The following is a 24691-nucleotide window of genomic DNA, read 5'->3' on the forward strand; positions in this document are numbered from 1 at the left end:
GATATCACATAATTCGATAGTTAAAACATTCAGCAGAGTTGTACAATTGCTATGACGGTTTCCAAACATTCTTTTCGTGCATGGCCTCCTTGACATTGCCTCCCCTTTTTCCCCCTCCACTATTGTATCCCCTCCTCCTGAAACCCTATTCTCCTTGCTGTCTCTATGGGTTCATCAATCATAGGATGCATATAACAAAAAATGGAAAAACATATAACACAAATTCAAGAAGGTGACCTCCAATGACATAACACCTCTGAGATACATTCTAATATGGACAAGCACAAACCAAAGCAAATACCACAAACCAAAAATAAAGAAAATGTAGGACACCAGATAAGGGTCGGCCTCATCAGTAGAGCAGGCGGAATCTACTGACAATGTTGTAACTGTTCAAGCCAGATTGACGTTTTTGATCCTTTATACTCATCTCTCCAAAGCTCTCTGTTAGATAACCACTTTTCTCCATGCATCAATTGTAGATGGAGGGACTTCTCCAGAGACTTATTTCCTATGAAGTTCGACAAATGAATCTTGGGCTACCACTCTCAACCATCACAATTTAGTCTTTGATACTAGATCCTCCTTCAACTTCAGATTAAATGGTTTACCATCCTTCAGTGATGATGGTGTGCTTCCTCCATGTAGGCTTAGTTGACATCTCACTTAGAGGGCCGCTTGTTTGGAAACAATCCTTTAAGACCCCATATGTGAAGAAAACAGATTAGAAAGTTTTGTTTTTGTTTGTTAGCTTGTTTGAAATAGAAGTTATGAAGGCAGGATGGGGGCAGAGGGCTATGGGTCACTGTTTGTTCATAGAGGGAAAAAGAAGAGCAGAGCAGTGGGAAAACATAAGAACAGCAAGCAGAGCACAGAGCTGGTGTGATTTTTCTCCTAACACCAGCTCCGCGCACCTGGGTATGAGCTCTGACACTTGGGCTCTGGGCACAACCTTCAGCCTGAGCCTTTGTCAGACTGCAGGGTAGGCTGTGTCTGGGCTCACACTAACTTCCCCTCCCTGTGTTTCTTGCACAATAATGCACAGCTGTGTCCTCAGCAGTTAGTGAATTCACTTGCAGGGAGAATTGGTTCCTGGCTGTGTCCCTAGAGATGGAGTTGCTACTCTTGAAGGAAGAGCTGTAGTAAGTGTTACCACTAGCACAAATCTCCCCAGTCCACTGCAGCCCCTTCCCTGTGCACTGGCGGGTCCACTCCCAGCAGTAACCACTGGTGGTGTTGGAGAATCACAGACTGTGCAGGTGAGTGACAGGTTCTGTGAGGGCTTCACCAGTCCTGCCCCTGACTCCTGCAGCTGCACCTGGGACAGAACACCTGGGAACAAAGAAAACCACAGTGAGTTCCAGACAGACCTACCGTGCCTTGTTCTGATCTCTAAAATCAGGGACGATCTCCCCTGGGACTGCAGCCACCGGGAAGAGAAGGAGACACAGCCACACCATGTTCTCCTCTTGGAGGATCTTGCATTGCTCACAAACTCCAGTCCTCACTGAAAGCAGCACTGACCTGCCCAAGCTTAAAACTCTCCTCTCTCCATGGCCAAAAGAGTTTTTTGCAGGTGGGGGTTCGGAAGTGATACAAGAACATTGTGTAGAGAGGACTCTGTACATCAGCTGCCTTTGAATACAGTTGTTCCTGTGTTTCCCTGGTCCTGACAGAGAGGAAATTGAAGTGGACCACATGTAAGGAGAGGTGGAAATCCAGAGGAAATGATCACCTCCCAGCGCTTCCATTGCTTCTCCTCAAGTGCTGCTGGGGGTTATCTAGAGGATGCAAATACTCAGTTGGGAACCACTACGGATTGTAGCGCACAGCCAATGACACTGTGAATGCCACACATGAGGAAGGAAGCCTTGCCCAGGAGAAATGGCCACTCTCCACTCAGATGCTCCTGCACTCCTGGGTTTGAGAAAAGTTTCCCCAGTGCGAGAGAGAGCTCTGTGTATCCCTGTGACCTAAGGACAACGTTCTTTCCTTGTATACAGAAGAGACTAACTTCCTAAACTCTTATGGATAGGACAATATCTTACTGTTCACTATTGAACATATCTAGGTTCTACTATCCATTGTAATAGCTGCACAATTCATGGACAAGTTGTAATGCGGCAGGGACAACTCATTGCTCCAGAGACAACAGGCCTCAAAGGAAGCCCCTGACATTGCTAGCACACCCTCCACTAATATAACCTCACCTGCCTTTTTTAGCTGCTGTCCTCCACTGGCCTGCCAATCCCCAACAGCCTCCTGTGAGAGACCCATTTCCTGTGAAAGTCCTCAACACCCCAGGTGTGAAGGCTCATTTTCTGGATACAGACTCACTGCGACACATGTGGGCACAATAAAGTTCTTCCTTTTTGATATGACCCGTGGCAACTCCTTCAGAGCAACTCCAGTAAGAGTAGTGCCAGTGGAAACGTCACTGAGTTCTTTATGAGGACATGTAAAGTTCAGTCAAGTCGCTAATATATGCCGGAAGCGCATACCTCTCTGTTATAAATATCAAACGGAAGGCATTCCGCTCAAGCACCTTGCGGCACCCAACTCCAGCAAGCCTCATCCGGGAGGCACTCGGCACCAGTTTCCAGGGTGAGTGAGCCCAAAGTTCTGAAGGAACCCCCAGAGACACTTGAGTCCATTAAGCAAGCCTCCTGCCCAAGAACAGTTATGGTAATTTACTCTGTGGATTGGGAAGTGCATCACGGTTCCACGCTCAGGCTCTGATGGAGTAGCTGTCATCTGGATCGGGGAGTCCACTGTGCAGGGATCATAGGACTGGAGAATTTCATCCATCCGTGACTCCTGTGGGCAATGCCATCCTTCCTCCTGCTTTTCATGTGGTTCATTTTATAGAAAGTGGGATCCTCTCTAGGGAATCCTATTCTGAATTACTCAGGTGAACCCCATCAATATTGCCCCCAAACCTTCCGAATAGACCCAAGCAGGGAAAGGTCATTTGTGGGAGTTAGAAACATTGTCTGGAAGAGCTGCATTAAAGATTTTACTTGCCCTGAAAATGTAAAGAATTTCAAACATATTTTCCTAATGACAGCATCCAGGAACCCAGCTTTCTGTGTTACAAAGTGTGGAAAATGTGTTTTGAAATTAATATATTTCCAAAGTAGGATAATTTTGATCCCGTCCTTCCAAATAAATGAATTATTAGTAAACACCAACTGCAATAAGAAATATGTTTTAAATAAAGTAACTTATTAAGAACAATTACATTGGGGACTGGATGATGTATTTTCTTGCACTGAGTAAGGTGGTGTGGCTGGCACCTGAGCGTGGAGAATTGCATGAAGTAGGGCAGGGAGTCAAATTGGGGTCAGAGGGAACTGTGGTCTAAGCTATGAAGTGGGAACTTAATCCTGAGCACAGCCGCTTCCAGACTCGTACCGAGCAAGCCATGATAGCCACTTTAAACCATCTGCTCTGAAATTATAAAACAGTGATGACTGCTCAAGAAAGAATCCAAAGAAGTCTTCTAGAACCCAACTTACTTCAGTTACCAGGTAAACAAGTAAAAATCAAGCTTTCTGAAGCTTTTAATCATTGACTGAAAGTTCCAGAAGACAAACTACAGGTTATTAGTGAAGTGACCAAAGTGTCTCATAAAGCCAGTTTGCTCACTGATGATAAAAAAGAGAACTGAGAACTTAGACCTGGCTTGACAGTGGCTCACAGTATCAATAAAATTCCTTTTGTCACACTTGCTATTTATGTATATTTTATTTCTTTGGGGAAAGTCTTGACCCTTGATCACTCAGATACAGGAAAACAGGGAAACATTTTACCCACCGTCTTTTAGAACTCCATCAGGAACAAGACCTAGACAATTACCCTTGGAGGGACAATTGCTCTTGTCCCACTGAAGAGGAATATAAAGCCATGGTCCCACAAAGGACCAGTGGGCCCTTTAACGGGAGGATTCTTGCAATTGTTCTCTGATTACAAAGAAGACGTAAAGCCTCTATGTAATATACGTGGGCTCTTTTTCCAAATTAGGGATGATTATGCTAATGCACACTCCCAAAACTATAGTGAAAACAAAAGTTTTTTGAAGATCTAACTGAAAGAAAACTCTCGTTTCCTACAATTCATGCTATTTAGTCAAGGTTGGAAGCACCCAGGTACAGAACATTTTGCATCAGAGAATCAAAAACATAGATGTTAAGAAATACTGAACCTCCCTGCCCTACTTCATACAATTCTCCACCCTCGGGTGCCAGCCACACCACCTTACTCAGTGCAAGAAAATGTAGGTTCTTTTGAATAGATTCAGAATACTCTGAAAGAAGGGACTAGGAAAAGATAGTGGAACACACCCTGGCCCAGCAAGCCTTGAGGACAATATCCCCACTCACAGCAGCCAATCCACAGAGAGGACCCTATGGCAGGACCCACTATGTGATATAGCATCCCTTACAGACACAGAGCTCTACAGGAGACAACACTGGAGACACAGTGTTAGAATTCGGCCCTATCTGACTCCACCACACCGAGGCAAAACAACAGACCAGCAAGGGGGCCAGAGCAACAAAGTCTGGAGGGAATACCAAAAATAGACTTTGGTGCTAGGGCATAGCACCCTATCAGACTTGATCAGAAAACACTCCTAAAGGGCAACAAACAGTCCTTGAACATAGATAGGCTTTTTTTTGGTGTGGTAATTGTTTTTATTGTTGTTGTTTTGTTTTCTTTTGTTGCTTTGTTTTCCTCTGTGTTGTTTTTGTGGCTGTTATTATCTCCGCAGGTCTGTCTAAATAAGATAGGCTAGATGAACAAGCTGGAGAAGAAAACAACAGGACTGTCAATTCTGGGAGGACTTGGGAGAGGGGGAGGGGGTGAAAAGGAAATGGTGTTAACAAACCCAGGAACAAGGGAAAAACAAGGGATCCAAATCGGTGGTGAGGAAGGTGTAGGAGGCCTGGTAGAGTGTGATCAAGGGTAATGTAACCGAGAGGAATTACTGAAACCCAAATGAAGGCTGAGCATAATAGTAGGACACGAGAAATGAAAAAAGGAAATAGATGAAAGAACTAGGAAGCAAATGGGCAGTTATAGAGTTCATGTACATATGTAAATATATTTATGAGAATGGGGAAACAGATCTATGTGCATATATTTATAGGTTAAAATTAAGGTAGCAGATGGGCATTGGACCTCCACTCAAGTATTCCCTCAATGCAAGAATATTTTGTTCTATACTACTGGCATTTCATGATGTTCACCTTCCTGACTTGATCGCTGAAGACAAAGCAGGTGCATAAGCAAATGTGATGAAGAAAGCTGATGGATCCCTGTTATCAAAAGATACAGCATCTGGAGTCTTTAAAGCTTGAAGGTAAACAAGTGGCCATCTAGCTCAGAAGCAACAAAGGCCACATGGAAGAAGCACAACAGCCTGTGTGATCACAATGTGTCAAAGGGATCAGGTACCAGATATCAAAGAACAACAAATCCTATTATTATTATTAAAAATCCTATTCAGATTGGGGACCCAAGACCCATCTGTAGGCAACTGGACATCCCCTTACAGAAGGATTCGGGGAGGACACAAGACAGTCAGGGTGCAATGTAGCAATGATAAAACATACGACTTTCCTCTAGTTACTAAATGCTTCCTCTCCCCGCCCCATGCACTATCATGATCCCAATTCTGCCTTACAATACTGGCTTGACGAGAGGATGTAAACTGGTACAGATAGGAACTGGAAACACAGGGAATCCAGGACAGATGATTCTTTCAGGACCAGTGCTGAGAGTGGCGATACCTGGAGTTTGGGGGGAGGGTGGAGTGGAAAGTGGGGAACTGATTACAAGGATCATTTATATAATCACCTCCCATGGGGATGGACAACAGAAAAGTGGGTGAAAGGAGACATTGGACAGTGTAAGATATGACAAAATAATAATAATTTACAAATTATCAAGGGTTCATGATAGTGGGGAGGGAGAGGGAAAATGAGGAGCTGATAAGGGCTCAAGCAGAAACCAACCATTTTAAGAATGATGATGGCAACAAATGTACCAATATGCTTGACACAATGGATGTATGTATGGATTGTGATAAGAGTTGTATGAACCCCCAATAAAATGATTAAAAAAAAGAAGAAGTACAAAACCAAGGTCTTAACTTCGCTGGAGTATATGTCTTGAATGGCATTTAATCTCTATAAAGGTTAGCCTGGAACATTTAAAATAATTTAAAGACTTTTTGTGTTAAGGTGAATAAGTTCTCCCAGGAGCACAGATTTAAGATAATACTTGTTTTATTGCAGAGCATTCCATTATGACGTAGAGAGTAAACAAAATAAATTTCCTTCTCTTCCCTTTATGGTGGTTAGGGTAGCAGGAAAGTAGCCACAATTCAAATGCATCCAAACCTGACTCTAAGCATGTTGGGATGCTTTCTTGATGTACACTTACCCTTGATATTAAACTCTGTCTTTCTCACCAAGAGCTGCTGGTGGGCTTGAACTGCCAACCTGTTGGGTGGAAGCCAAGTGTTTTACCCACTGTGCCATTGGGGAGACTTTTTAAACTCTGTCTTATATACAGATGTTTAAGCACTCAGCTCACAGCATAAAAGGTGGCAATTCAGAACCTGCCAGTGACTCTAGCGAATAAATGTTTGGGTGAGATCCTTCTTTAATAGTTACAGATAAAAAGATATGCTGGATGAACTGTCTGAAGGAAAAATAACGGGACCGACAGTTCCAGGGGGACTTGGGAGAAGCGGAGGTGGGGGGTAAGGAAGTGGTGTTAACAAACCCAGGGACAAGGGAAAAACATGAGATCCAAATTGGTGGTGAGGGGGGAGTGACAGGCCTGGTAGGGAATGATCAAGGGTAAGGTAACATAAAGAAGAGATATAGTTGTAACCCAGGTGAGGACGGAGAATGATAGTGGGGCAGGAGGAAAGTCAAGGGAAATAGAGAAAATATCTAGGAGGCAAAGGGCATTTATAGAGGTCTAGAGAAAGACATGTGCATGCAAATATATATGAGGATGTGGAAATAGATCTGTGTCTATATTTATAGGTTTAGTATTAAGGTGATGGAAGGACCCTGGGCCTCTACTCAAGCACTCCTTCAATGCATGAAGACTTTCTTCTACTAAATTGACATTCTATGATGCTCACCCTCCCGACACAACTGCTGAAGCCAAAGCGGGTGAACAAGTAAATGTGGTGAAGAAAGCTGATGGTACCCAGCTATCAAAAGCGATAGTGTCTGGGGTCTTAAAGGCTTGAAGATAAACAAGCGGCCATCTAGCTCAGAAGCAACAAAGCCCACATGGAAGAACACGCCAGCCTGTGTGATCACATGGTCCTAAAGGGATCAGTTGTCAGACATCAAAGAACAAAAATTCATATCATTGGCTTCACAGCTCCATGATACGATCGCCGAGGACCAAGGGGTGCATAAGCAAATGTGGCAAAGAAAGCTGATGGTGACCGGCTCTTCAAAGAGATAGTGTCTGGGGTCTTAAAGACTTGAAAGTGAACAAGCGGCCATCTAGCTCAGAAACAACAAAGGCCACATGGAAGAAGCACACCAGACTGTGCGATCACAAGATGTCAAAGGGATCAGGTATAAGGCATCATCATTAAAAAAAATCTTACCATAGGGAATGAAGGGGGAAGTGCAGAGTGGAGACCTAAAGCCCATTTGTTGGCCACTGGAGATCCCCTTGCAGAGGGGTGTAGAGGAAGAGATGAATCAGTAAGGGTGCGATGTAGCACCGGTGAAGAATACAGCTTTCCTCCAGTTCCTAAATACTTCCTACCCCCAGTATCATGATCCGAATTCTACCTTGCAAGTCTGGATAGAGAAGAGGTTGTACACTGGTGCAAAAAGGAGCAGGAGGCACAGGGAATCAGGGTGGATAAAACCTTCAGGAGCAGGGGTGTGAGAGCCGATACTGGGAGGGTAGAGGGAGAGTGGGTTGGAAAGGGGGAACCAATTACAAGGATCTACATGTGACCTCCTCCCTCGATGATGGACAACAGAAAAGGGGGTGAAGGGAGACGACGGATAGGGCAAGATATGACAAAATAATAATTTATAAATTATCAAGGGCTCATGAGGGAGGGGGGAGCATGGAGGAAGGGGAAAAAAGAGGACTTGATGCAAAGGGCTTAAGTGGAGAGCAAATGCTTTGAAAATGATTAGGGCAAAGAATTTACAGGTATACTTTGTACAATTGATGTATATATATGTATGGATTGTGATAAGAGTCGTATGAGTCCCTAATAAAATGTTTAAAAAATAGTTATAGATAAGCCCTCCTGAGCCAAAATTGTCTTATCATCTTTAATACCGTATATTTACATACACATATAGACTTATGTTGTTATATGTAATAAGTGTCATAAATATATAAAGATGAGTTGTTATATGTGATATATATAACTAATTGTGCACAATGAACACACAGTCTACACATACTTAAACCCTGCTCTTTAGTCCATTTGAAACTATAGTGACAAAGAATTACAGAATGGAGTTCTACATAGGATTTCTTGAGGATGTTAATCTCTATAAACCTAGATCGCCTCATCTTAAATACGGAGATCAATTTTGTTCATTTCAACAGCACCATGATTTGCAGCCCAAACCTACTCACCTGGTGTAGTGGTGAAGGGGAAAATAGTCCTCTTTTCATCTTTAGTGTTATATCTGGCTTTTGCCCTATATCTTTCTAACTTGATATTCTAATCATAATCTATATTTGTTACTGTTGTAAAACTTCAAGGATTAATTTAATTGCCAATTTCTCTTTGAATACTGCTTGACAACTACAAGGTCATCAGTTCTAAATCACCATGTATCCCAAGGGAGAAACTTAAAGTGTTCTACTCCTCTAAAGAGTTATTGTCTCAGAAAAATACAGGTGATTTTTTACATGGACCTAAAGGTTTGACCTGAGTTATAATCTACTCAATTAAAGTGAATTTTGAGATAGAATAGGTACATCAATAAAACACGAAGAAGTGGAATATTCCCAGAAACCTTTCATGCCCATCTCATGCTAATGTAGATGAATATAAATGTATGTTTGTATACTATGTATATGTCGACACAGAAACATAAAGCTGGTGATATTATGAATTTGATTGCTATCTGGAAGGAGAGTGGTTCTAACATAACGGCCACACACTATGAGAAATATGACATGATCATTCTTATAAAAAACAATATTTGTCACACATACCAGAGGGACTCGGCAGAATCCAGCCCAGGAGAGTTGCTTAGAGGGAAATTCAATGCCACTGGATTGCAGGAGGCACATCATAAAGATAAGTAGGCACAGATCCACGGGGTTTTGAGGGGCTGGGGGCTTTTGGTTTACCTCAGTGGAAGCCGGCTGGGGCTCGACACTCACCCAGCTGCTGTATCTGCCGGAGCCGGGACCATTTGGAGCCTGTAGCAGGGCTTGGTCTCAGCACAGCCACAGTTTTCACCTACCTGCTTCAGGGCAGGGACAGGACCCTTGCTGCTCCACTGGCAGGGATCCGGTTCCGATACATTGTTGCTTCTGTTTGCATCTCTGCTCTCTATTCCCACACAGCTTTGGAGGGCTGCGCAGGGGCTTTTTCACAGCACAGCCACAGCTTGCCACACCGTGTTGTCTGAGCAGGGACTAAACCCAAACCCCCAAACATCCACAGGCAGGGAACAGGGATCAGGTACACTGCGGGGTCTGTTAACAACTCTGCTCTCTGTCCCCCCACTTCTCTGGGGGCTGCTCAACAGCTTTCTTGCGACTCTTCTTGGGGCTCAGCTGCGGACTGCCGCTGGGGCTTGGGGCAGGGAGCTGACCTGCCATCTGGAGCACTTCCCTGATAGGGAAGCCACAGGAAGATAAAGTGGTAGGTTAATCCCATAGCAAAATCAGCTGTAGGCAGTTCAAAGAAGTATTCCTATAAGACTTTCAGAGAGAGATTAGAAAATGGCACCTGGTCCCTCTAAAACAACTCAATGCAAACAACCACAAGCCCCAACAACCTCAACGAAAACACAGGAGAAACAAAAGACAAAGGCAGGAGATGTCCTGAACATAGCAACATACATAGAAGAAGGAGATATTGAGATGCCATACAAAGAAACTCTCAGAATGCTGCTTGGAGCCATGCAGGATATGAGGGAAACAATACAGAAAAAGGATGAAATGATACAGGAACTTAGCGAGGAGATAACGAAATACAATAGCAGAATCATGTTCCTTGAGAATCCATTGGAGGAATCAGAGAACCGCATCAGTGTCTTGGAGTACAGCCAAGCAGACTTTAATAAACGTGAACAAAAATCTAATAAGAGCATTAGATAAGCTGAAGAAAACCTAAGAGCTATGTCTGATGCTATGAAGCAGAACAACATTAGAATTATTGGCCTACTGGAGGAAGACACAACAAAGAAGTCATCTGCAACAATGGCAAGAGAATTCTTGGAGGAAAACTTCCCCAGCCTAATGAATGAAAACAAGGCAACCATCCAGGAGGCTGAAAGAACACCAGCATGATGGGACCTCAAGAAGAAATCACCAAGGCACATAATAGTTAAACTATCCAACTTTGAGGGAAAGGGGAAAGTCATGAGAGCAGCTAGGGAAAAACAAGCAATCACATATAAAGTTTTCCACATAAGGATATGCTCAGACCTATCAGCAGAAACTATGAAAAAAAGGAGAGAGTGGAGTAGCATATTCCAAAAATTGAAGGAAAACAACGCAAATCCAAGAATACTCTACCCAGCCAAATTATCGATCAAGATCGATGGAGAAGTAAAAGTCTTCCCAGACAAGGAAAAACTCAAAAAATATGTTACAACAAACCCAGCCTTACAAAAGTTCCTCGCCGACTCAGTATAGGCAGAAGAACAACACTCACCAAGCACAAATAAGAGACCAACACATAGAACAACCTCACCCAGAGCACAACAAAGAGAAAACATACCCCAAGATAGCAATGCCTTAAGGATGGAAAGAAGTCAAGGAAGATACACACACAAAACACACACTAATGAGAAAGGAAAGTAGGAAAACTCCCAACACAAAAGGTGTAAAATGAAATCACAGTCTGCACATGGAGATAATAACCCTGAATATCAATGGCCTGAACTCAGGCATTAAAAAACTGAGACTAACAGAATGGCTTTGAAAACACAACCCATCAATTTGCTGCCTGCAGGAGACACATCTCAAGGCTAAAGACAAAAATAGGCTGAAAATTAAAGGTGGGAGAAGGACCTACCAAGCAAACAGCAATACAAAAAAAGCAGGGATTGCAATCCTAATCTCGGATAAAATTCACCTCAAAGTGCAAACCATAAAAAGAGATAAGGAGGGACTCGATATAATGCTCAAGGGAATCATAGACAATGAACCACTAAGCATTCTAAACATATATTCCCTGAATGAGAGACCAGCTCAATATGTCAACCAAACCCTCCAAAAGATTAAGAAAGAAATCACATCCTCGACAATTATAGTGGGTGACTTTAACACACCACTCACTGAGAAAGATAGATCACAGGGAAAGAAACTCAACAAGGAGACTAGAGAGCTAAACTCCATAATTGGACAATTTGACCTGATTGATATTTACAGAGCTTTTCATCCAAATATAAAAATTTTTTATTTATAGCTGATAAACTGAAACATGTTGTCAGCTACATTTCAGTCCACAATTTTAACTCGATACTTCAATCCCTATGCATTCACTGCTTATCACCTTCTCCCAAACCATTAACCCTTATACGTTAATGTGCTGAGAATCCTTCCAACACACTGATAACTAGTTAAAAAGCCACTCATACTCCAGAACTTCCACTAACACCCTGAGCATCGCCTGATGCCACAACAAAGTTAACATGTGCTTAACAAATCCAATGACCATGCACCCTAATCTAACCTAATGCTTTCACTCCAATTCTTTGAATCAGAGTCTATCAACTTAATCCTAAACTTATGACCCTAAATCTCAAATTCAGAAACTACCCCGAAAATTCTAATCCTTAAATAGTATCTCTACATCATTATACCTTAACAGATACACTCCTAATCAACTCGAAACATAATCTGTTAGGCAGAAACTTTCTAAACGTAATGACTTTTAATCTCTCCACCAACATCTGAATCTCAAATCATCTCAATTAACCCAATTCTATCTCTTGATTCTTGTTCTTGAACCAGGAACATTGATTAATCTCAGGACCTAGCTTCCGATCTTAAGTACAGACTCTGTCTCTAACACACTAAAACCCTAAGCTAAGCACCAAACCTAACATACCAAAAAAACTCATGCTGCTAAGTATGTGTGTGGATCTGTCTCCTCTCCCAGATTTTACCTAAATGTAAGGGACTGCGAGAGGTAGACATGCACAATTAGGAAATACCAACACATCCTCTGTTTTCAGTTAACTTTTACAAATGGTTCATGAAATTTGGCAAGCTGAAGGGATATACAAATGTTTAAATATGAGAAAAAGCATTATGACTAAGATCTATCACAGGACTCGTGTTCTTCAGCTCTACTGTGTCCTACACTCAGGGAGCCTTCTCTGCTATTAGACATATGCTGGGATGTGTTACCCAATAACCAAGGTGACCAAGAGCTCAAGTACTCACTCACTAATTTGCAGGTCACAGCGTATCCTGGTTTCTCCCTCAAAGATGTAGTGAAACCGACACAGCAGCGCCCGCGCGGCCCAGCGCAGCGGACACCCAGGACTGAAAGATGGCGTTTCCCGTGACCCTGAAGGAGAAGCGCCTCCTGGATGTCAGGATCTCGGAGCTGCCCAGCTGGGTGCTGATGCGGGACTTCACCCCGACGGGCATTGTCGGCGCCTTTCAGAGAAGTTACGATCGGTATTATAGCAAGTGTGTGAACGTGAGGAAGGGGAGCGTCGCAGGCCTGTCCACGGTGTTGGCGGCCTATGTGGTTTTCAGCTACTGCCTATCCTACAAGGAGCTCAAACACTAGCGGTTAAGGAAGTACCACTGAGAATGCCGCGGTGAGGGCGGCCTGCTTTCCTGGTCTGGCCACTTGCCTTGCCACCATCCTCTCCCCTCTACCCGGCAAGAGCCCTTGAGAATGTGCCCAATAAAAGGTGCAGGCCTGAAAAAAAAAAAGATGTAGTGAAACCATATTTAATGAAACAAATAAATGACTGGTTATTCTACCTTTGATCCCCTCCATTCCCTCTTTCCCAGGGACCCTCATGTCACTAGAGATGGAGGTTGTATCTTATATTGGAACCATGATCTCCATTTTTCACAATATTGGACTTTTTCCTCAGACTTAAGGGCTCTGAGGAAGATGTAGTACACCTTTCTAACCCTAAAATATTTGGGTCTGTGACTAAATGAGTTTCCAGTAAACCAACCACTTCACCTCACAAGGCATACTTCAAGTAGGAGCTGCAGCTTCACCCCTTAAGTGTAATGATGTTAATCCCAGGGACATCCTGTGGGTCCAGTGCCAGGATCTCCCTCTCAGCGCACACTGGGCTCTCCACTCAGGGAGAAGTAAGTCCTCAGAGTCACTCATGATATCAACAGTGGCCAACCCAGTGCTGACTTAATTGGGTAAATCCTGACCAGGCACCCTGGGCGTGTGGATTTCTAAATATACCCTGGAATGAAAGTGAGGCCCGGATGTGGACAAAGCAGCAACTAAGAAGCCATTAGTGGAGGTTTCAGAGTCAGCATGTTAGCACAGGCTGAATATCGTTGAGCTCAACCCCAGGGGCTTCCGGAGGCAAAAGGCTATGTTCCTCCCTGAGTCTGTCTTACATACCTACTAGCTGAGGGTACCTGGGGTGTAATAGGTCCACATGCCTAGGTCCCAGGTACGTTTACCTTCCAGGAAGCACAAAACATCCAAGCAAGGATGATCCACTCTTTCCACACAGCACAACCTGATCTGAAATCCACAACTGCCCCAATTTCAGCACCTTGAATTATCTGCGTCCAGGCTCACCTGGATCCTGAGCAGGAGCTGGGAAATAAAGGAGAGAAGGCAAGAGACTGATTAAAGGGTAATCACCTGTAATACATCAGCATCATTATTAAATCGACGTAATTTATACTCCAGGAGCCTTCCTTATTGGATTATCCATCCTTTGGAGAGTCCAGAAAATCAGGGGTTTTCAACTTTCCTGAGGCCACACCCCTTTAATACAGTTCCTCATGTGGTGACGCCCAAACATAAAATTATTTTCATTGGTACTTCATAACTATCATTTTGCTACTGTTATGCATCAGGAGAACCATGTGAAAGGGTCATTCAACCCCTAAAGGGGTCGCGACCCACAGAATGAGAACCACTGGTCCAGATGAAGGCAGAATAAACCCGGGGTGGATTGGGTGAAGTTGCTGTGGGAGGTGTTCTCAGGAACACTTGGCAGTTCTAGGAACACCTTGTACACACTGACACACATGTACACAGGCAAACACATGAAAATATTAGCAAACAAGAATCTAAAATGTATGCAGAGACAATTCGAAAGCTAAATGAAGTAAGAGACCATGTATAATATTTACCATAAAATAAGGGCTCACCCAAAATCCAGAGCTTAGCATCATGATCTGCGTGTTTCTTGCATTATAAAATGTAATACTTGATCACACTTTTTTCCTGTTAATCTCATTTATCAAACAAGGTTTTTTCATCAGTAAATGAAATCTTGTCAAACTTCAGTGTGCATTGTTCAACCAGAACCACCCCTTAATTTTATAATCTCTCTCTCTCTCTCTCTCTCTCTCTCTCTCTCTCTCTCTGTCTGTCTCTCTCTCTCTCTTTCTCTCTCTCTCACCTATCTCTCTTGCTCTCTCCTTTCAGTGTGGACTGCTTAAATTTTTTCACGTTTGTAATTTATGTATACTAATAGGGCACTACAACATCATCGCAGGGCATAATTACCAATGAAAGCAAATCCATTACTTATACAGGTTTTTAGCTCAATTATGTCTTTTTAATTATGTGTGGTTTTTTTGGAGATATTAGAATGAATGGGATTAACAACGAATGCCCGGACACAAAGAGAAGACTGTAAGACCAACATCAGCTTGAGACATGATATCCCCTTGCTGGAGAGTACATCGTCAGAGGACCATACTGGGGATACATGGTGTGGAGTGAGCCTGGTCTGACCCCCACCTCCCTCCACAGTGGGGTGAACCAATAAGGGAACAGAACAGGTCAGCAACGGGAACCAAGCCAAGCCATAAAACCCCTGAGGAGCAGCAAAAATAGACTTCAGGCCAGGAGGGGCAGTTCCTGGAACCCCAGGACCCGTGGGAAGATAGTCATAAATGTCAGCAGACAAACCTGGGATTATGTATGCTTATATATGTTTTTTGGGGGGTGCTAGTTTCCCCCAGTTTTAATTCAATCTATTTGTTTTGTCTCGGCTCTTATTGTTTTGCGTATCCATATAGGCATGGGAAGCAACTGGACCAATGGTTCTGGAGGGTCTTGTGGGAGGGAGCGGTGATCAGACAATTTCATAGATAGGGGAAGAACTAGGGAATTAAATCAACAATGAGGAGGACTTAGAGATCCTGGGGGTGTTGGAGCAATAGCAATTTAGCTGAGAGGCATTACTAAGAGGCAGAAAAGGGGTGAGTGTTATTGTAGGACAGAGGGGATGTAAAACAAAATAGAGACAAGATCTGGGAAGAACGGTATGGATGGAGGTCTAAACATAATGTCATACATACGTAACTACGTTAATTCATAAAATAGAAGTATTGGCCTATGTGTGCATTTTTATAGTCATACATTGAGGAAGTGGATGGACTTTGGGCCTCTGCTCCAGCCCTCCCTCAACACAAGAACACCTTGTTATAACAACTTGGCATTTTACTGTATTGTTAGTTAAGTTCAAGTTAATTGGGTACAAACATAACAATGGTTGAGAGAGAACACTTAACAACACATTCTATGAAACCAGTAATATTCTGACACCAGTGTCAGATAATGTTACTTCAAGAAAACTAGACAAACATTGATAATGGAGTTACATGAAAAAGTTTGTTTAAAATATTAGGAACTAAGTCAGACAACATTTAACATGTTGTCTGACTTAGTTCCCAAATAACTTGAACTTAAATAACAATACAATAAAATGGTATTTATTCATAATTCCCAGAATCTGCAGCTTTAAAAGTCTTACAATTAGGCTAGAAGTGTCTCATGTAATTTTATTTATTTCATTTTTTTATTAAATGTTTTATTAGGGGCCCTTACATCTCTTATCACAATTCATATATTCATCCATTGTTTCAAGGAGATTTGTATAGGAATTAACAAGACTAACAATAGCATTGACCACACATGCTAATGCTCCTGAGAAGTGAGGATGGTGACATGTTGTCTCTTGTACTTTGAATATATTATCAGGAGAGATCCATCCTGGGAAAATGATATCATGCCTGGTAAAGTAAAAGGGCAATTGAAAAGAGGAAGACCCTTGTGAGGGACTGGATCATTGGCTGCAGCAATGGGCTCAAACATAAAATCCACCCTGAGATGGAGCAGGACTTGGCAGTGTTTCATCCGATTGTACCTAGGTTCTCTGTGAGCTGGAACCTACTTGAGGGCAACTAACAACAACAACACACTATCAACTTTTTCCAGGACTTTCCTGTTTCCATTCTTCCCCATCAGCTAAATCCTGTCCTTGACCTTACTTACATGACTGGTTAGCCTAGCAGGGGGTGAGTTCAGTTCTGGACATGAAAGTGACCAAAGGCCATTTCTTTGAGGGTCTCTTTTGTGAGTAGGAGTTTGGGTCCACATTTTTCTCCCAATCTATGCAGGGAATTCTAATGGGATTCCTTTTGGAGGACTTGGTAGCGGAGGCTGGGCACATCTCGTTCTGCTGATCAGTCACTAGTTTTAGGTGAGCAACCCAATGGGAAGTGGCTTGTACAACCAAGGGAACCATTTGGAATCTAGTTGCATACTATTGTGGGTGGATCTACAATGAATGAACAAACCCTTGTTTGTGAAGAGGGTATAAGTTGGGCTGCTAACTTTAAGACTAGCAGTTTGGAACCACCTATAACACCACAGTAGAACGAATGAGCGGTCTACTCCAGCAAACATTTTCATTCTTGGAAACTTACCAGGGAAGTTCTCCCCTGTCCTATAGTATCTATGTGATTCTGTATTGACTCGATGACAATGAGGTTTTTATGGTGGGGGTGGGGGAACGAGAAACAGGAAACCTCACATGAAAGCAGGTGTAGTAGCTACATAGTTTCATTTCAACTTGGGAAATAAATCTAGGGGTAGAGGTTAGCCTGTCAATCAGATCACAACTTGATGATGCCTCCTGGTGGGCATGACCTTCTCATGTAGATTCTGGGAATTTCTACTCTTTTTCCCAGGAGCTGGGCTACCCTCTCTTTCTGCTTCACCTTCCTGCTCTTGAGTCACTTGGATAGCTGGAAGAGCCACATGGAGACCCATGCCAGTGCAAAATGCTTCTACCACCATTGGATACACACTGGCCTGTGGTCTTCCTGCATTCGTCATCATTGCATGTGCTGTGTGAGTCTGAAGAGGAAATTATAGACTACTATCAGACATATGGGCTAATATCGGACTTTTAGAGGTGATCTGGCCTGGGATGCAATGTTTTCTTGTTATCTATTAGTTATTGGTGTAAATCTCTTTCTTACACATATTTGAATTACCCTGGATTTGTTTCTCTAGTCTATCCAGTCTAACACAGCAAGTATTTCCAGAGAAGTCACCCTTTAGTTGCAAAATCTAGGCTAAGTTTCCCAAGGTCTAAGGATAAGCTGGCTCCAGCAGAACTGGCAACATAAACCAGTTTAATTCAGAAAATATTGGCTGATAACTGACATTTTTGGATTCCTGATCAAGTCAGGTGACAGTTTTCTGTCTGGGGAATTATGTAACCATATTGGGAAATGTAACAGAGTGTTACAATTCTCCTATCTCCATTTTAAGCCAGGAACTTTGGAATTTGACGTGAACTTTCAGAAAGGAATTCCCAAGTATGACAGGCATGAAAGAAGCACAATCTTTATGGATGCAAGTTAATCAGGAAATAGTTCACTTTGATCTTTCCCAAAAACACTTGTTCTGAGAGTCTGGGCAGCCAAGAGTTACCTGGAGGAAGGAAATTTAAATTTCAGATCACTCAACTTGGTAAAGTCTTTCCCACTGTCCATACACGACCTCTTGGACAGATAGAAACTTGAGTGAGTGATACATTAAATTAGCAGAGTGCATAAATCATGATAAGCATCATAGAAAAACATAACTCTCATGTTTAACTGTCCCAAAAGCTTCCCGGTGAAATTAAACAAGAAGATTGTACAAATTCCAGCTCTTAGGACAGGCGAGTTTAACAACCATCCTCCCATCCACGTTCCTTCATTCCCTTCCACTACTTCTGCTTAAGATTTATTTTTAATTTTGTTAAACTGACATATAACTTACCTAGACGTGCATGCTAGGTACTTCTCTTTTCCTAAAAATCAGTCATACACGGCAGTGCTTTAGGTCACAGAATGGACTGTCATCACAAAGGTTAAGCAAGGACCCTTAGTTCGTGCTTCAGCCCCATTAACACCTTGGCAGGATTGGATGGTTGGGTGTTTCCAGTTTGTTAGGAGGATGGACATCCAGGGAATCTGATCACAGGCTTACACACCCAACGTACATTGTTCTATTTCACCCATGTCACCCATGCACGCTCTCTGCTATGGGGGAAAGCACTGGTTGCCTTGGCCATTGTTATCTGAGTCTTTGCAGCTGCAGTCTCAGCCACAGCTGTGGACCCTCTTGAGTGTACAGCCTCTGCCTGGCTCCTCCCCGAGCCCCGCCCCAAACCCGCCAGACCCCGCCCACCCTCACCAGGCACCTGTTTTGGCGCCTCAGCAGAAATGGGCGGGGCAAGAGCTGCCTTGAGAGGAGTGAAGGCAGAGACCCTACTCCTCCCTGACCCCACTAGCTCCTCCCCTTCCGGATCACGCCCAGAAAGGGCCGGAAGTGGCGGTGTCTTATTCTGAACTGCAGCTCTCAGCGAGGGTCCCATTGTCCATGCTCTGCTCGCAGTGCCAGAGAAGCGCCCACAGCCTGAGCACCTTTTTGCCAGCGCTCCCAGGTGGGAGGCTCTGGGCTCTGGGACATGTGTGTGGGCGGAGGCTATTTTAGTTCAGCTGACTAGGGTGCAAGCGCCCTTTCTCTCCCCCAGGAACCCTGCCAGCGCTTCTCTTGGTGAGAGGTGGGCGGGTGTCCTTGAGGCAGGTCTTATTTCCCTGCTTTCAGATTGATTGGGGTTCATGGTGGGAGTCCCTTTTGGAGACAGGGGATCCCGGCTGGGGTTTGGGGCTTTGTGCTTCCCTGATTCTCTCTTTGCGGGTCTCCTAACCCCCCTCCCTTGTTTCCTTCCACACAGCGATGCCTCCTCCCGAGACTCCTTGCGCCTCCTCAGCTCAAAGGTGAGCCCCTGGGTCTTGTTCTGCTGACCTCCCTCTGGACCCGACCAGAGTCTGTTCTAGGCGCAAGATCTCTTGCTGGTCTGTGACAGAAACATCTTCCCTGGTTTTAAAATATTGGTCGCGGCCCTTTTTTCTTACTCCTTGTTTGAATTTTTATCTATATATTACTATGGTTTTAAAAATCATTCCCATTTCATTTCCTTTCTATTCTTTATTGTTTCTGTTGGGTTCAGTTTGTGAAGCACAGAAGGGGTGGATGTCTGGAGATGAAATAACATGTGAGGGTTTGTAAGGATGTCTGGGTGGGGTTGGGTGGGTGGGTGGCGGAGTTGGGGAGGGTGAGGGGACTTGGGGAATAAGAATGAAGGATGGAGGGGACTGAGCACTAGAACTGAAGGTGACTAACAAGTCTTTTTAAAGGTGATTTAATCATAGTGGGAAAATAGACAATATGAAATCGATTGTGGTAATGATTGTGCAATGCTTAAGATGGATGAACTATGGAATTGTGGGATTATGTGAGATATATGGATTAAGTTCCCCAAAAAGTGTTTAAAAAAAAAAGAAAGAAGCTCTCCATCACAAAAGTAATCTAACTAAACATGCACAGAAGAATCAAAACCCAAACTGAAACAAAGAAACCAAAAACAAGGTAATACTAAATGGAAGTGACCGTGAAATGGGCCCTTGGGCTTTGAACGTTGTGAGGCTAAAGGAAAATTTACTTGGGGCTGGTGTGGTGGACGTTGGCCCTGGTGCCCTCGGCCACGGCTGCTTGGCCAGCTGTGCAGGCGGCAGCAGGCGCATGGTCGCCAGGATGTTCCAGGCTTTGATAGTCGAGCAGTTTGGAATGAAAATATAATGTCTACAAGAATTCTCAGGAAGAGTCATTTCTATCTCTGAAGAGTGCTTAGACAGGGCCATAAGGTTGGAGGATGCTGAGAGCACACACTGGTCTCAGAGGTGGAGGGTGATCATCCCCTCTTCCTTTCTGCACAGAGGAAAATGCATCTCCCCTTTCCTTGGACATTTTTCCCTAAGTCAGTGAGGATGAGGGGAGGAAGCTGAACCTTTTTCATCCAGCCTTCTCATGGAAGAACTGTGCCAGGAAACCGCAGAATATTTTACATTACTGACTTCTGCCTTTAGGGTCGGCATCCTGGCCCTTCTGGCTTCTCATACGATGAGATGCCGCAGGTCCTGCTGTAAATGAGGCTGACTATACATGAGTCAGGTTTCATAGGAGAATGTAACGATATTGTGTTAGGATGGCATTGAGTAGATTTGAGAGCTGAATTCTTTGCAAGACTTTGTCTGTTGCATTTAAATCTCATATCTGGCTCTGACCCAGGAAGACACACAGGTGCCACTGCCTCCAATTGATAGGTGTTAAGAAGGGATCTATTCTATGATGACTGGGTGCTCAAGGCTGGTATTGGGTTCTGCTATGTGAAGTGAGACATGGTAATGTGATAAATTGCCACCTAGATTTTGTCATGATGGCCAATAAGATCCTCAGATTCATTCCAGGGAGATGGCAACCAGGCTTTCAATTCTTAGTAGGAAAGGGGTGAATGCATCTCTATAAAAACCTTAATAGGATACTTAAATGTATGTGTGTATATGTATGTGTGTGCGTGTGTGTGAATTTTCAGTATTTCCTTTCTTTCTACAGATATTCTATCCGAGTTTGTTGTTGTTCTTTTTCTTGATACCATGGGTTTGTTGGTTTATTCAGCATTTGGACACTCTATTTTGTTTTGAAGATGTTTCTCAAATATTTGTAACATTAGTGATATAGTCATGTAGAATAATGGGTTTTAAAAAATAGAGTCGAAATTTTTTTTATACTTTCATGATTTTGTAACTTGTAGAAAGATCTGAAATAAAGGTTTCCTTTATTATTGAGAAACATGCTTGTTTGCAACCTTATAGTGTTACATTAAAAAGTACCCCTAGTGTAATTCCAGTTTAGACATGTATGATTTCATTCTACAATATGAAAAAGAAAAGCAATTCTTTAAGCTTGCTATTAGAACCAGTAGATAGGTAAGATAAATTCTTGGTAGAAAACACACACACACACACACACACACACACACACACAAACACACTCACACCTTCAGTCCTTCCAACTCACTTGGCCACTAGCCCAAGGCCAAGGAAGCAGGCAGTGGGAAGGGGAGGTGGTGAGGTATAGTGGAGGCCAGTAACACGGCTTAGTGAGGCAAGTCCCAGTGGAGCCTCACAGTGTAGGGATGCAAAATGACTGGCGGGAGGTGCAGCATCTGGAGTGGTGGCATGTAGAGTGATGTTGGCTCACAGGCAGCAGACACTGCACATTGTGACCACATGGTGGCGTGGTACAGCATGGCACAGTGATGTGGTCCACCAAATTTGGCCAGGTTGAGCAGAGTACTGCACAGCCCACAGCTTGCACAGCACATGTGTTGAGGAAGGGCATCTAGATCAGGCACTGTGCTGACCAAACATCTTGCCATCCTTGCCTTTGAGAAGCACTCTGCATGTATTTTTACTAAGGCAGATAGGTTTGTCCTTTTAGCTGTCCATGGTATATTCAATCTTCTTTTCAAACACCAACATTCAAATGCTTCAATTCTTCGGTTTCCTATACAATGTGCAACTTTCGTATGCATATGAGGCAAGTGAAATGATCATGGCTTGGTCCTCAAAGTAACCTTAGTCCTCACAGGAACGTCCTTTTTTCCAGTACTCACAGATATCTTGTGCAACAGACTCATCTCATGGAACTCGTCTTTTGATCTCTTGAGTGCTATTTCCATGATCACTTATAGGAATAAAGTGTGGATGAAATTTCTTTGTTTTCACTTTTTGTATTATTTGCTCAAAAGGTTTTTTCATCAAATGATTTTTTCAACAGTCAAAAAAAAGTCCTTTAGAGTTGCCCTAGAATTTGAACTTTTAGTCTTCATATATTCAATCAAAAATATTCCTATTCTTAAATACTCTATTTTTATATCAAGTTGAAGAATTTTTCAGACACTTAGATGGCATTCATGTCAAAGTCCATTTTATGAGAAAGAGTCATAGTTCTCTAAGTAAATGTCAACATAAAAACAAAATAATTTTTAGCTTCATCATAACACTAGCAAATTAGAAAGTCATACTGTTTAGCCTGCAAAGGCTGCAATATTGTTAAACCACACCACCCTGTGCAGTGAGTAAACATACAATCTGTTGAGAGTGGGAAGCCAGTGGGACTGCGTGACCACCCCACACCCTCAGCCTCATGGACTTACATATTTTCAACCATTGACATGAAATAAGCTTACCACTTTGCTATCCCTTATTTTTTGGAATATATTCATGTTCTAGTTTTGTGGCAGGTTTTCCCCTTCCACAGGCACCAACTTTTTGGGGTTTTACTATATTTGTTTCCTTTCTTCGAAATTGAGAGACAATAGTACAATCCCACAGCAGAGGATTTGAACCACTGACCTTGAGGTTAAAAGCCCAATACTTAGCTTTCAACATCACCACGCCCGTTTATTTTTCCGTTCCATGGTCCAATCTCACAGGTTATTATAATGTTACTCTCATGCAAACGGAAGGTTTATTTATATAACAAACATCATATTTTCTATTTTGAAGTAATTAAGTTGAATCTAAGTAAAAAACCCTGCAGATCACATGACAGAATTTCGTAAGAACAAAACTATGCAAATATTTTTTACAGGAGTAGTTCAAGCCTGTCTGAGAAGGTCATTCTCGGTCGCCATCAACTCGATGATGGTGAGTTTCTTTCTTAGAGTTTAGGAGAAACTTATACACTTTCTATGATTGTAGATAGTGATCCCCCAGAAGCTCTTTGAGAGCAGTGGGAACAAAATCAGATGAAGTGAAAGCAGAAAGCCGCATCTGTGCTCAGCCCTGCACCTGCTCCTGCTCCTGCTCCTGCTCCTGGGCCTGTGCTGTTAGTCCTGAGCGCCCCCTGCTGGTCTCAGCGCCCCAGGCTGTCATACAGGATAGTGTATGTGAGGGCCACCCTGGCTTCCCTGTCTGTGTCCACCTGCACTGTAACACACAGGTTTGTCCTCGGTGCTCTCAGAGGTCACAGGTAGGTAGCACTGATTTTTGGAAGGATCAAGGTCACTACCATAGTGACCAATAATAGGAGCTCTCCATCGCCACGGCCTCTCCCTGGGTGCTGCCTGATCCAATCCCAAATACCCTCTCTGACACTGACCCCATGGTATGACCAGCACCTTCAGGAGAAGGAGGGGAAGGAAGGAGATAGACATTTCTGAACTAAGGTCGCCCTGGCTCAGTAGGCTCCAGAGTCTCCTGGTAAGGCCACGTTTAACCAGGAAACTACACAAAGCATTTTCCTATGAGTGTAACTGACTGGGATCAGGTCTGGTATCCATGAGAAGTTTGCTAAAGCCACAGCTCCACCGCTCCACCAGGAGATTTCTACAAAGCACCTTTCTGAATCAAGTTGAATGCAGGCAGGTGAGTCAAGTACAAAAGCAAGCAAATGAACATACAGAGTGATCATGGCTACTATGATTACACTAGATCTTAGCCAAAAGGCTGAGAAGCGATAATCAGCTACTTTTACGGAAAAAGTTCTGAAAATATTGGGGGAAGATTTTGTGAGAAAAAGGTCAGGAAAATTGAGCTGAGGATTAACCCCCCACCACAACCACCATCTTATTACAACAATGCACCTGCTCATTCTTCAAGGGCAGCAAGGGCTGAACTCTGAGAATTTCATGAAGAAAACTTACTTCATCTGCTCTCTAGTCCTGAAGTTATTCAAAAGTCACAGAGTGACCACTATAGAGAACCCCGATCCAGTAAGAGGCATCAGTGCCCCCACGTGGGGAGATGTTTCCCTGTCGTGTCAGTGGCCTGTGTTCTTGTTCTCACTCCCGAGGAGACATCAGACACTGTGTCCTCTGATGCTGAGCTGAGAGATGCTCTGAGACTCCTGCTCTGCAGCTGCATCAGGCTGAGGGTTTCTGTTCCTCTCAGGAAGGAGTTTCTCTCACGGTGTCTCTTGCACAGTAATACATGGCCATGCCTGAGTCCTGCAGGCTGCTCAACTGCAGGGACATGGTGCTGATAGGGTTGTCTGTGGAGATGGTGACTTTTCCTTGGAAGGATGGGTTGTTCTTGGTTTCAGAGTCACTAGGAT

The 24691-nt window shown here is 43.4% G+C and overlaps 1 protein-coding gene across 1 annotated transcript in view; it reads left to right on the forward strand.

Moving 5' to 3' along the window:
- Positions 1-2268, forward strand: part of LOC142443186 (zinc finger protein 613-like) — a 48162-nt gene extending 45894 nt beyond the window's left edge. Inside the window, exon 4 of the mRNA XM_075544713.1 lies at positions 2224-2268. Coding sequence (XP_075400828.1) covers positions 2224-2268 — 45 coding nt within the window. The remainder of the gene's footprint in view (positions 1-2223) is intronic.
- Positions 2269-24691: the final 22423 nt, after the last annotated feature.

The sequence above is a fragment of the Tenrec ecaudatus genome, chromosome 3, assembly GCF_050624435.1.
Source record: "Tenrec ecaudatus isolate mTenEca1 chromosome 3, mTenEca1.hap1, whole genome shotgun sequence".
NCBI lineage: Eukaryota > Metazoa > Chordata > Mammalia > Afrosoricida > Tenrecidae > Tenrec > Tenrec ecaudatus.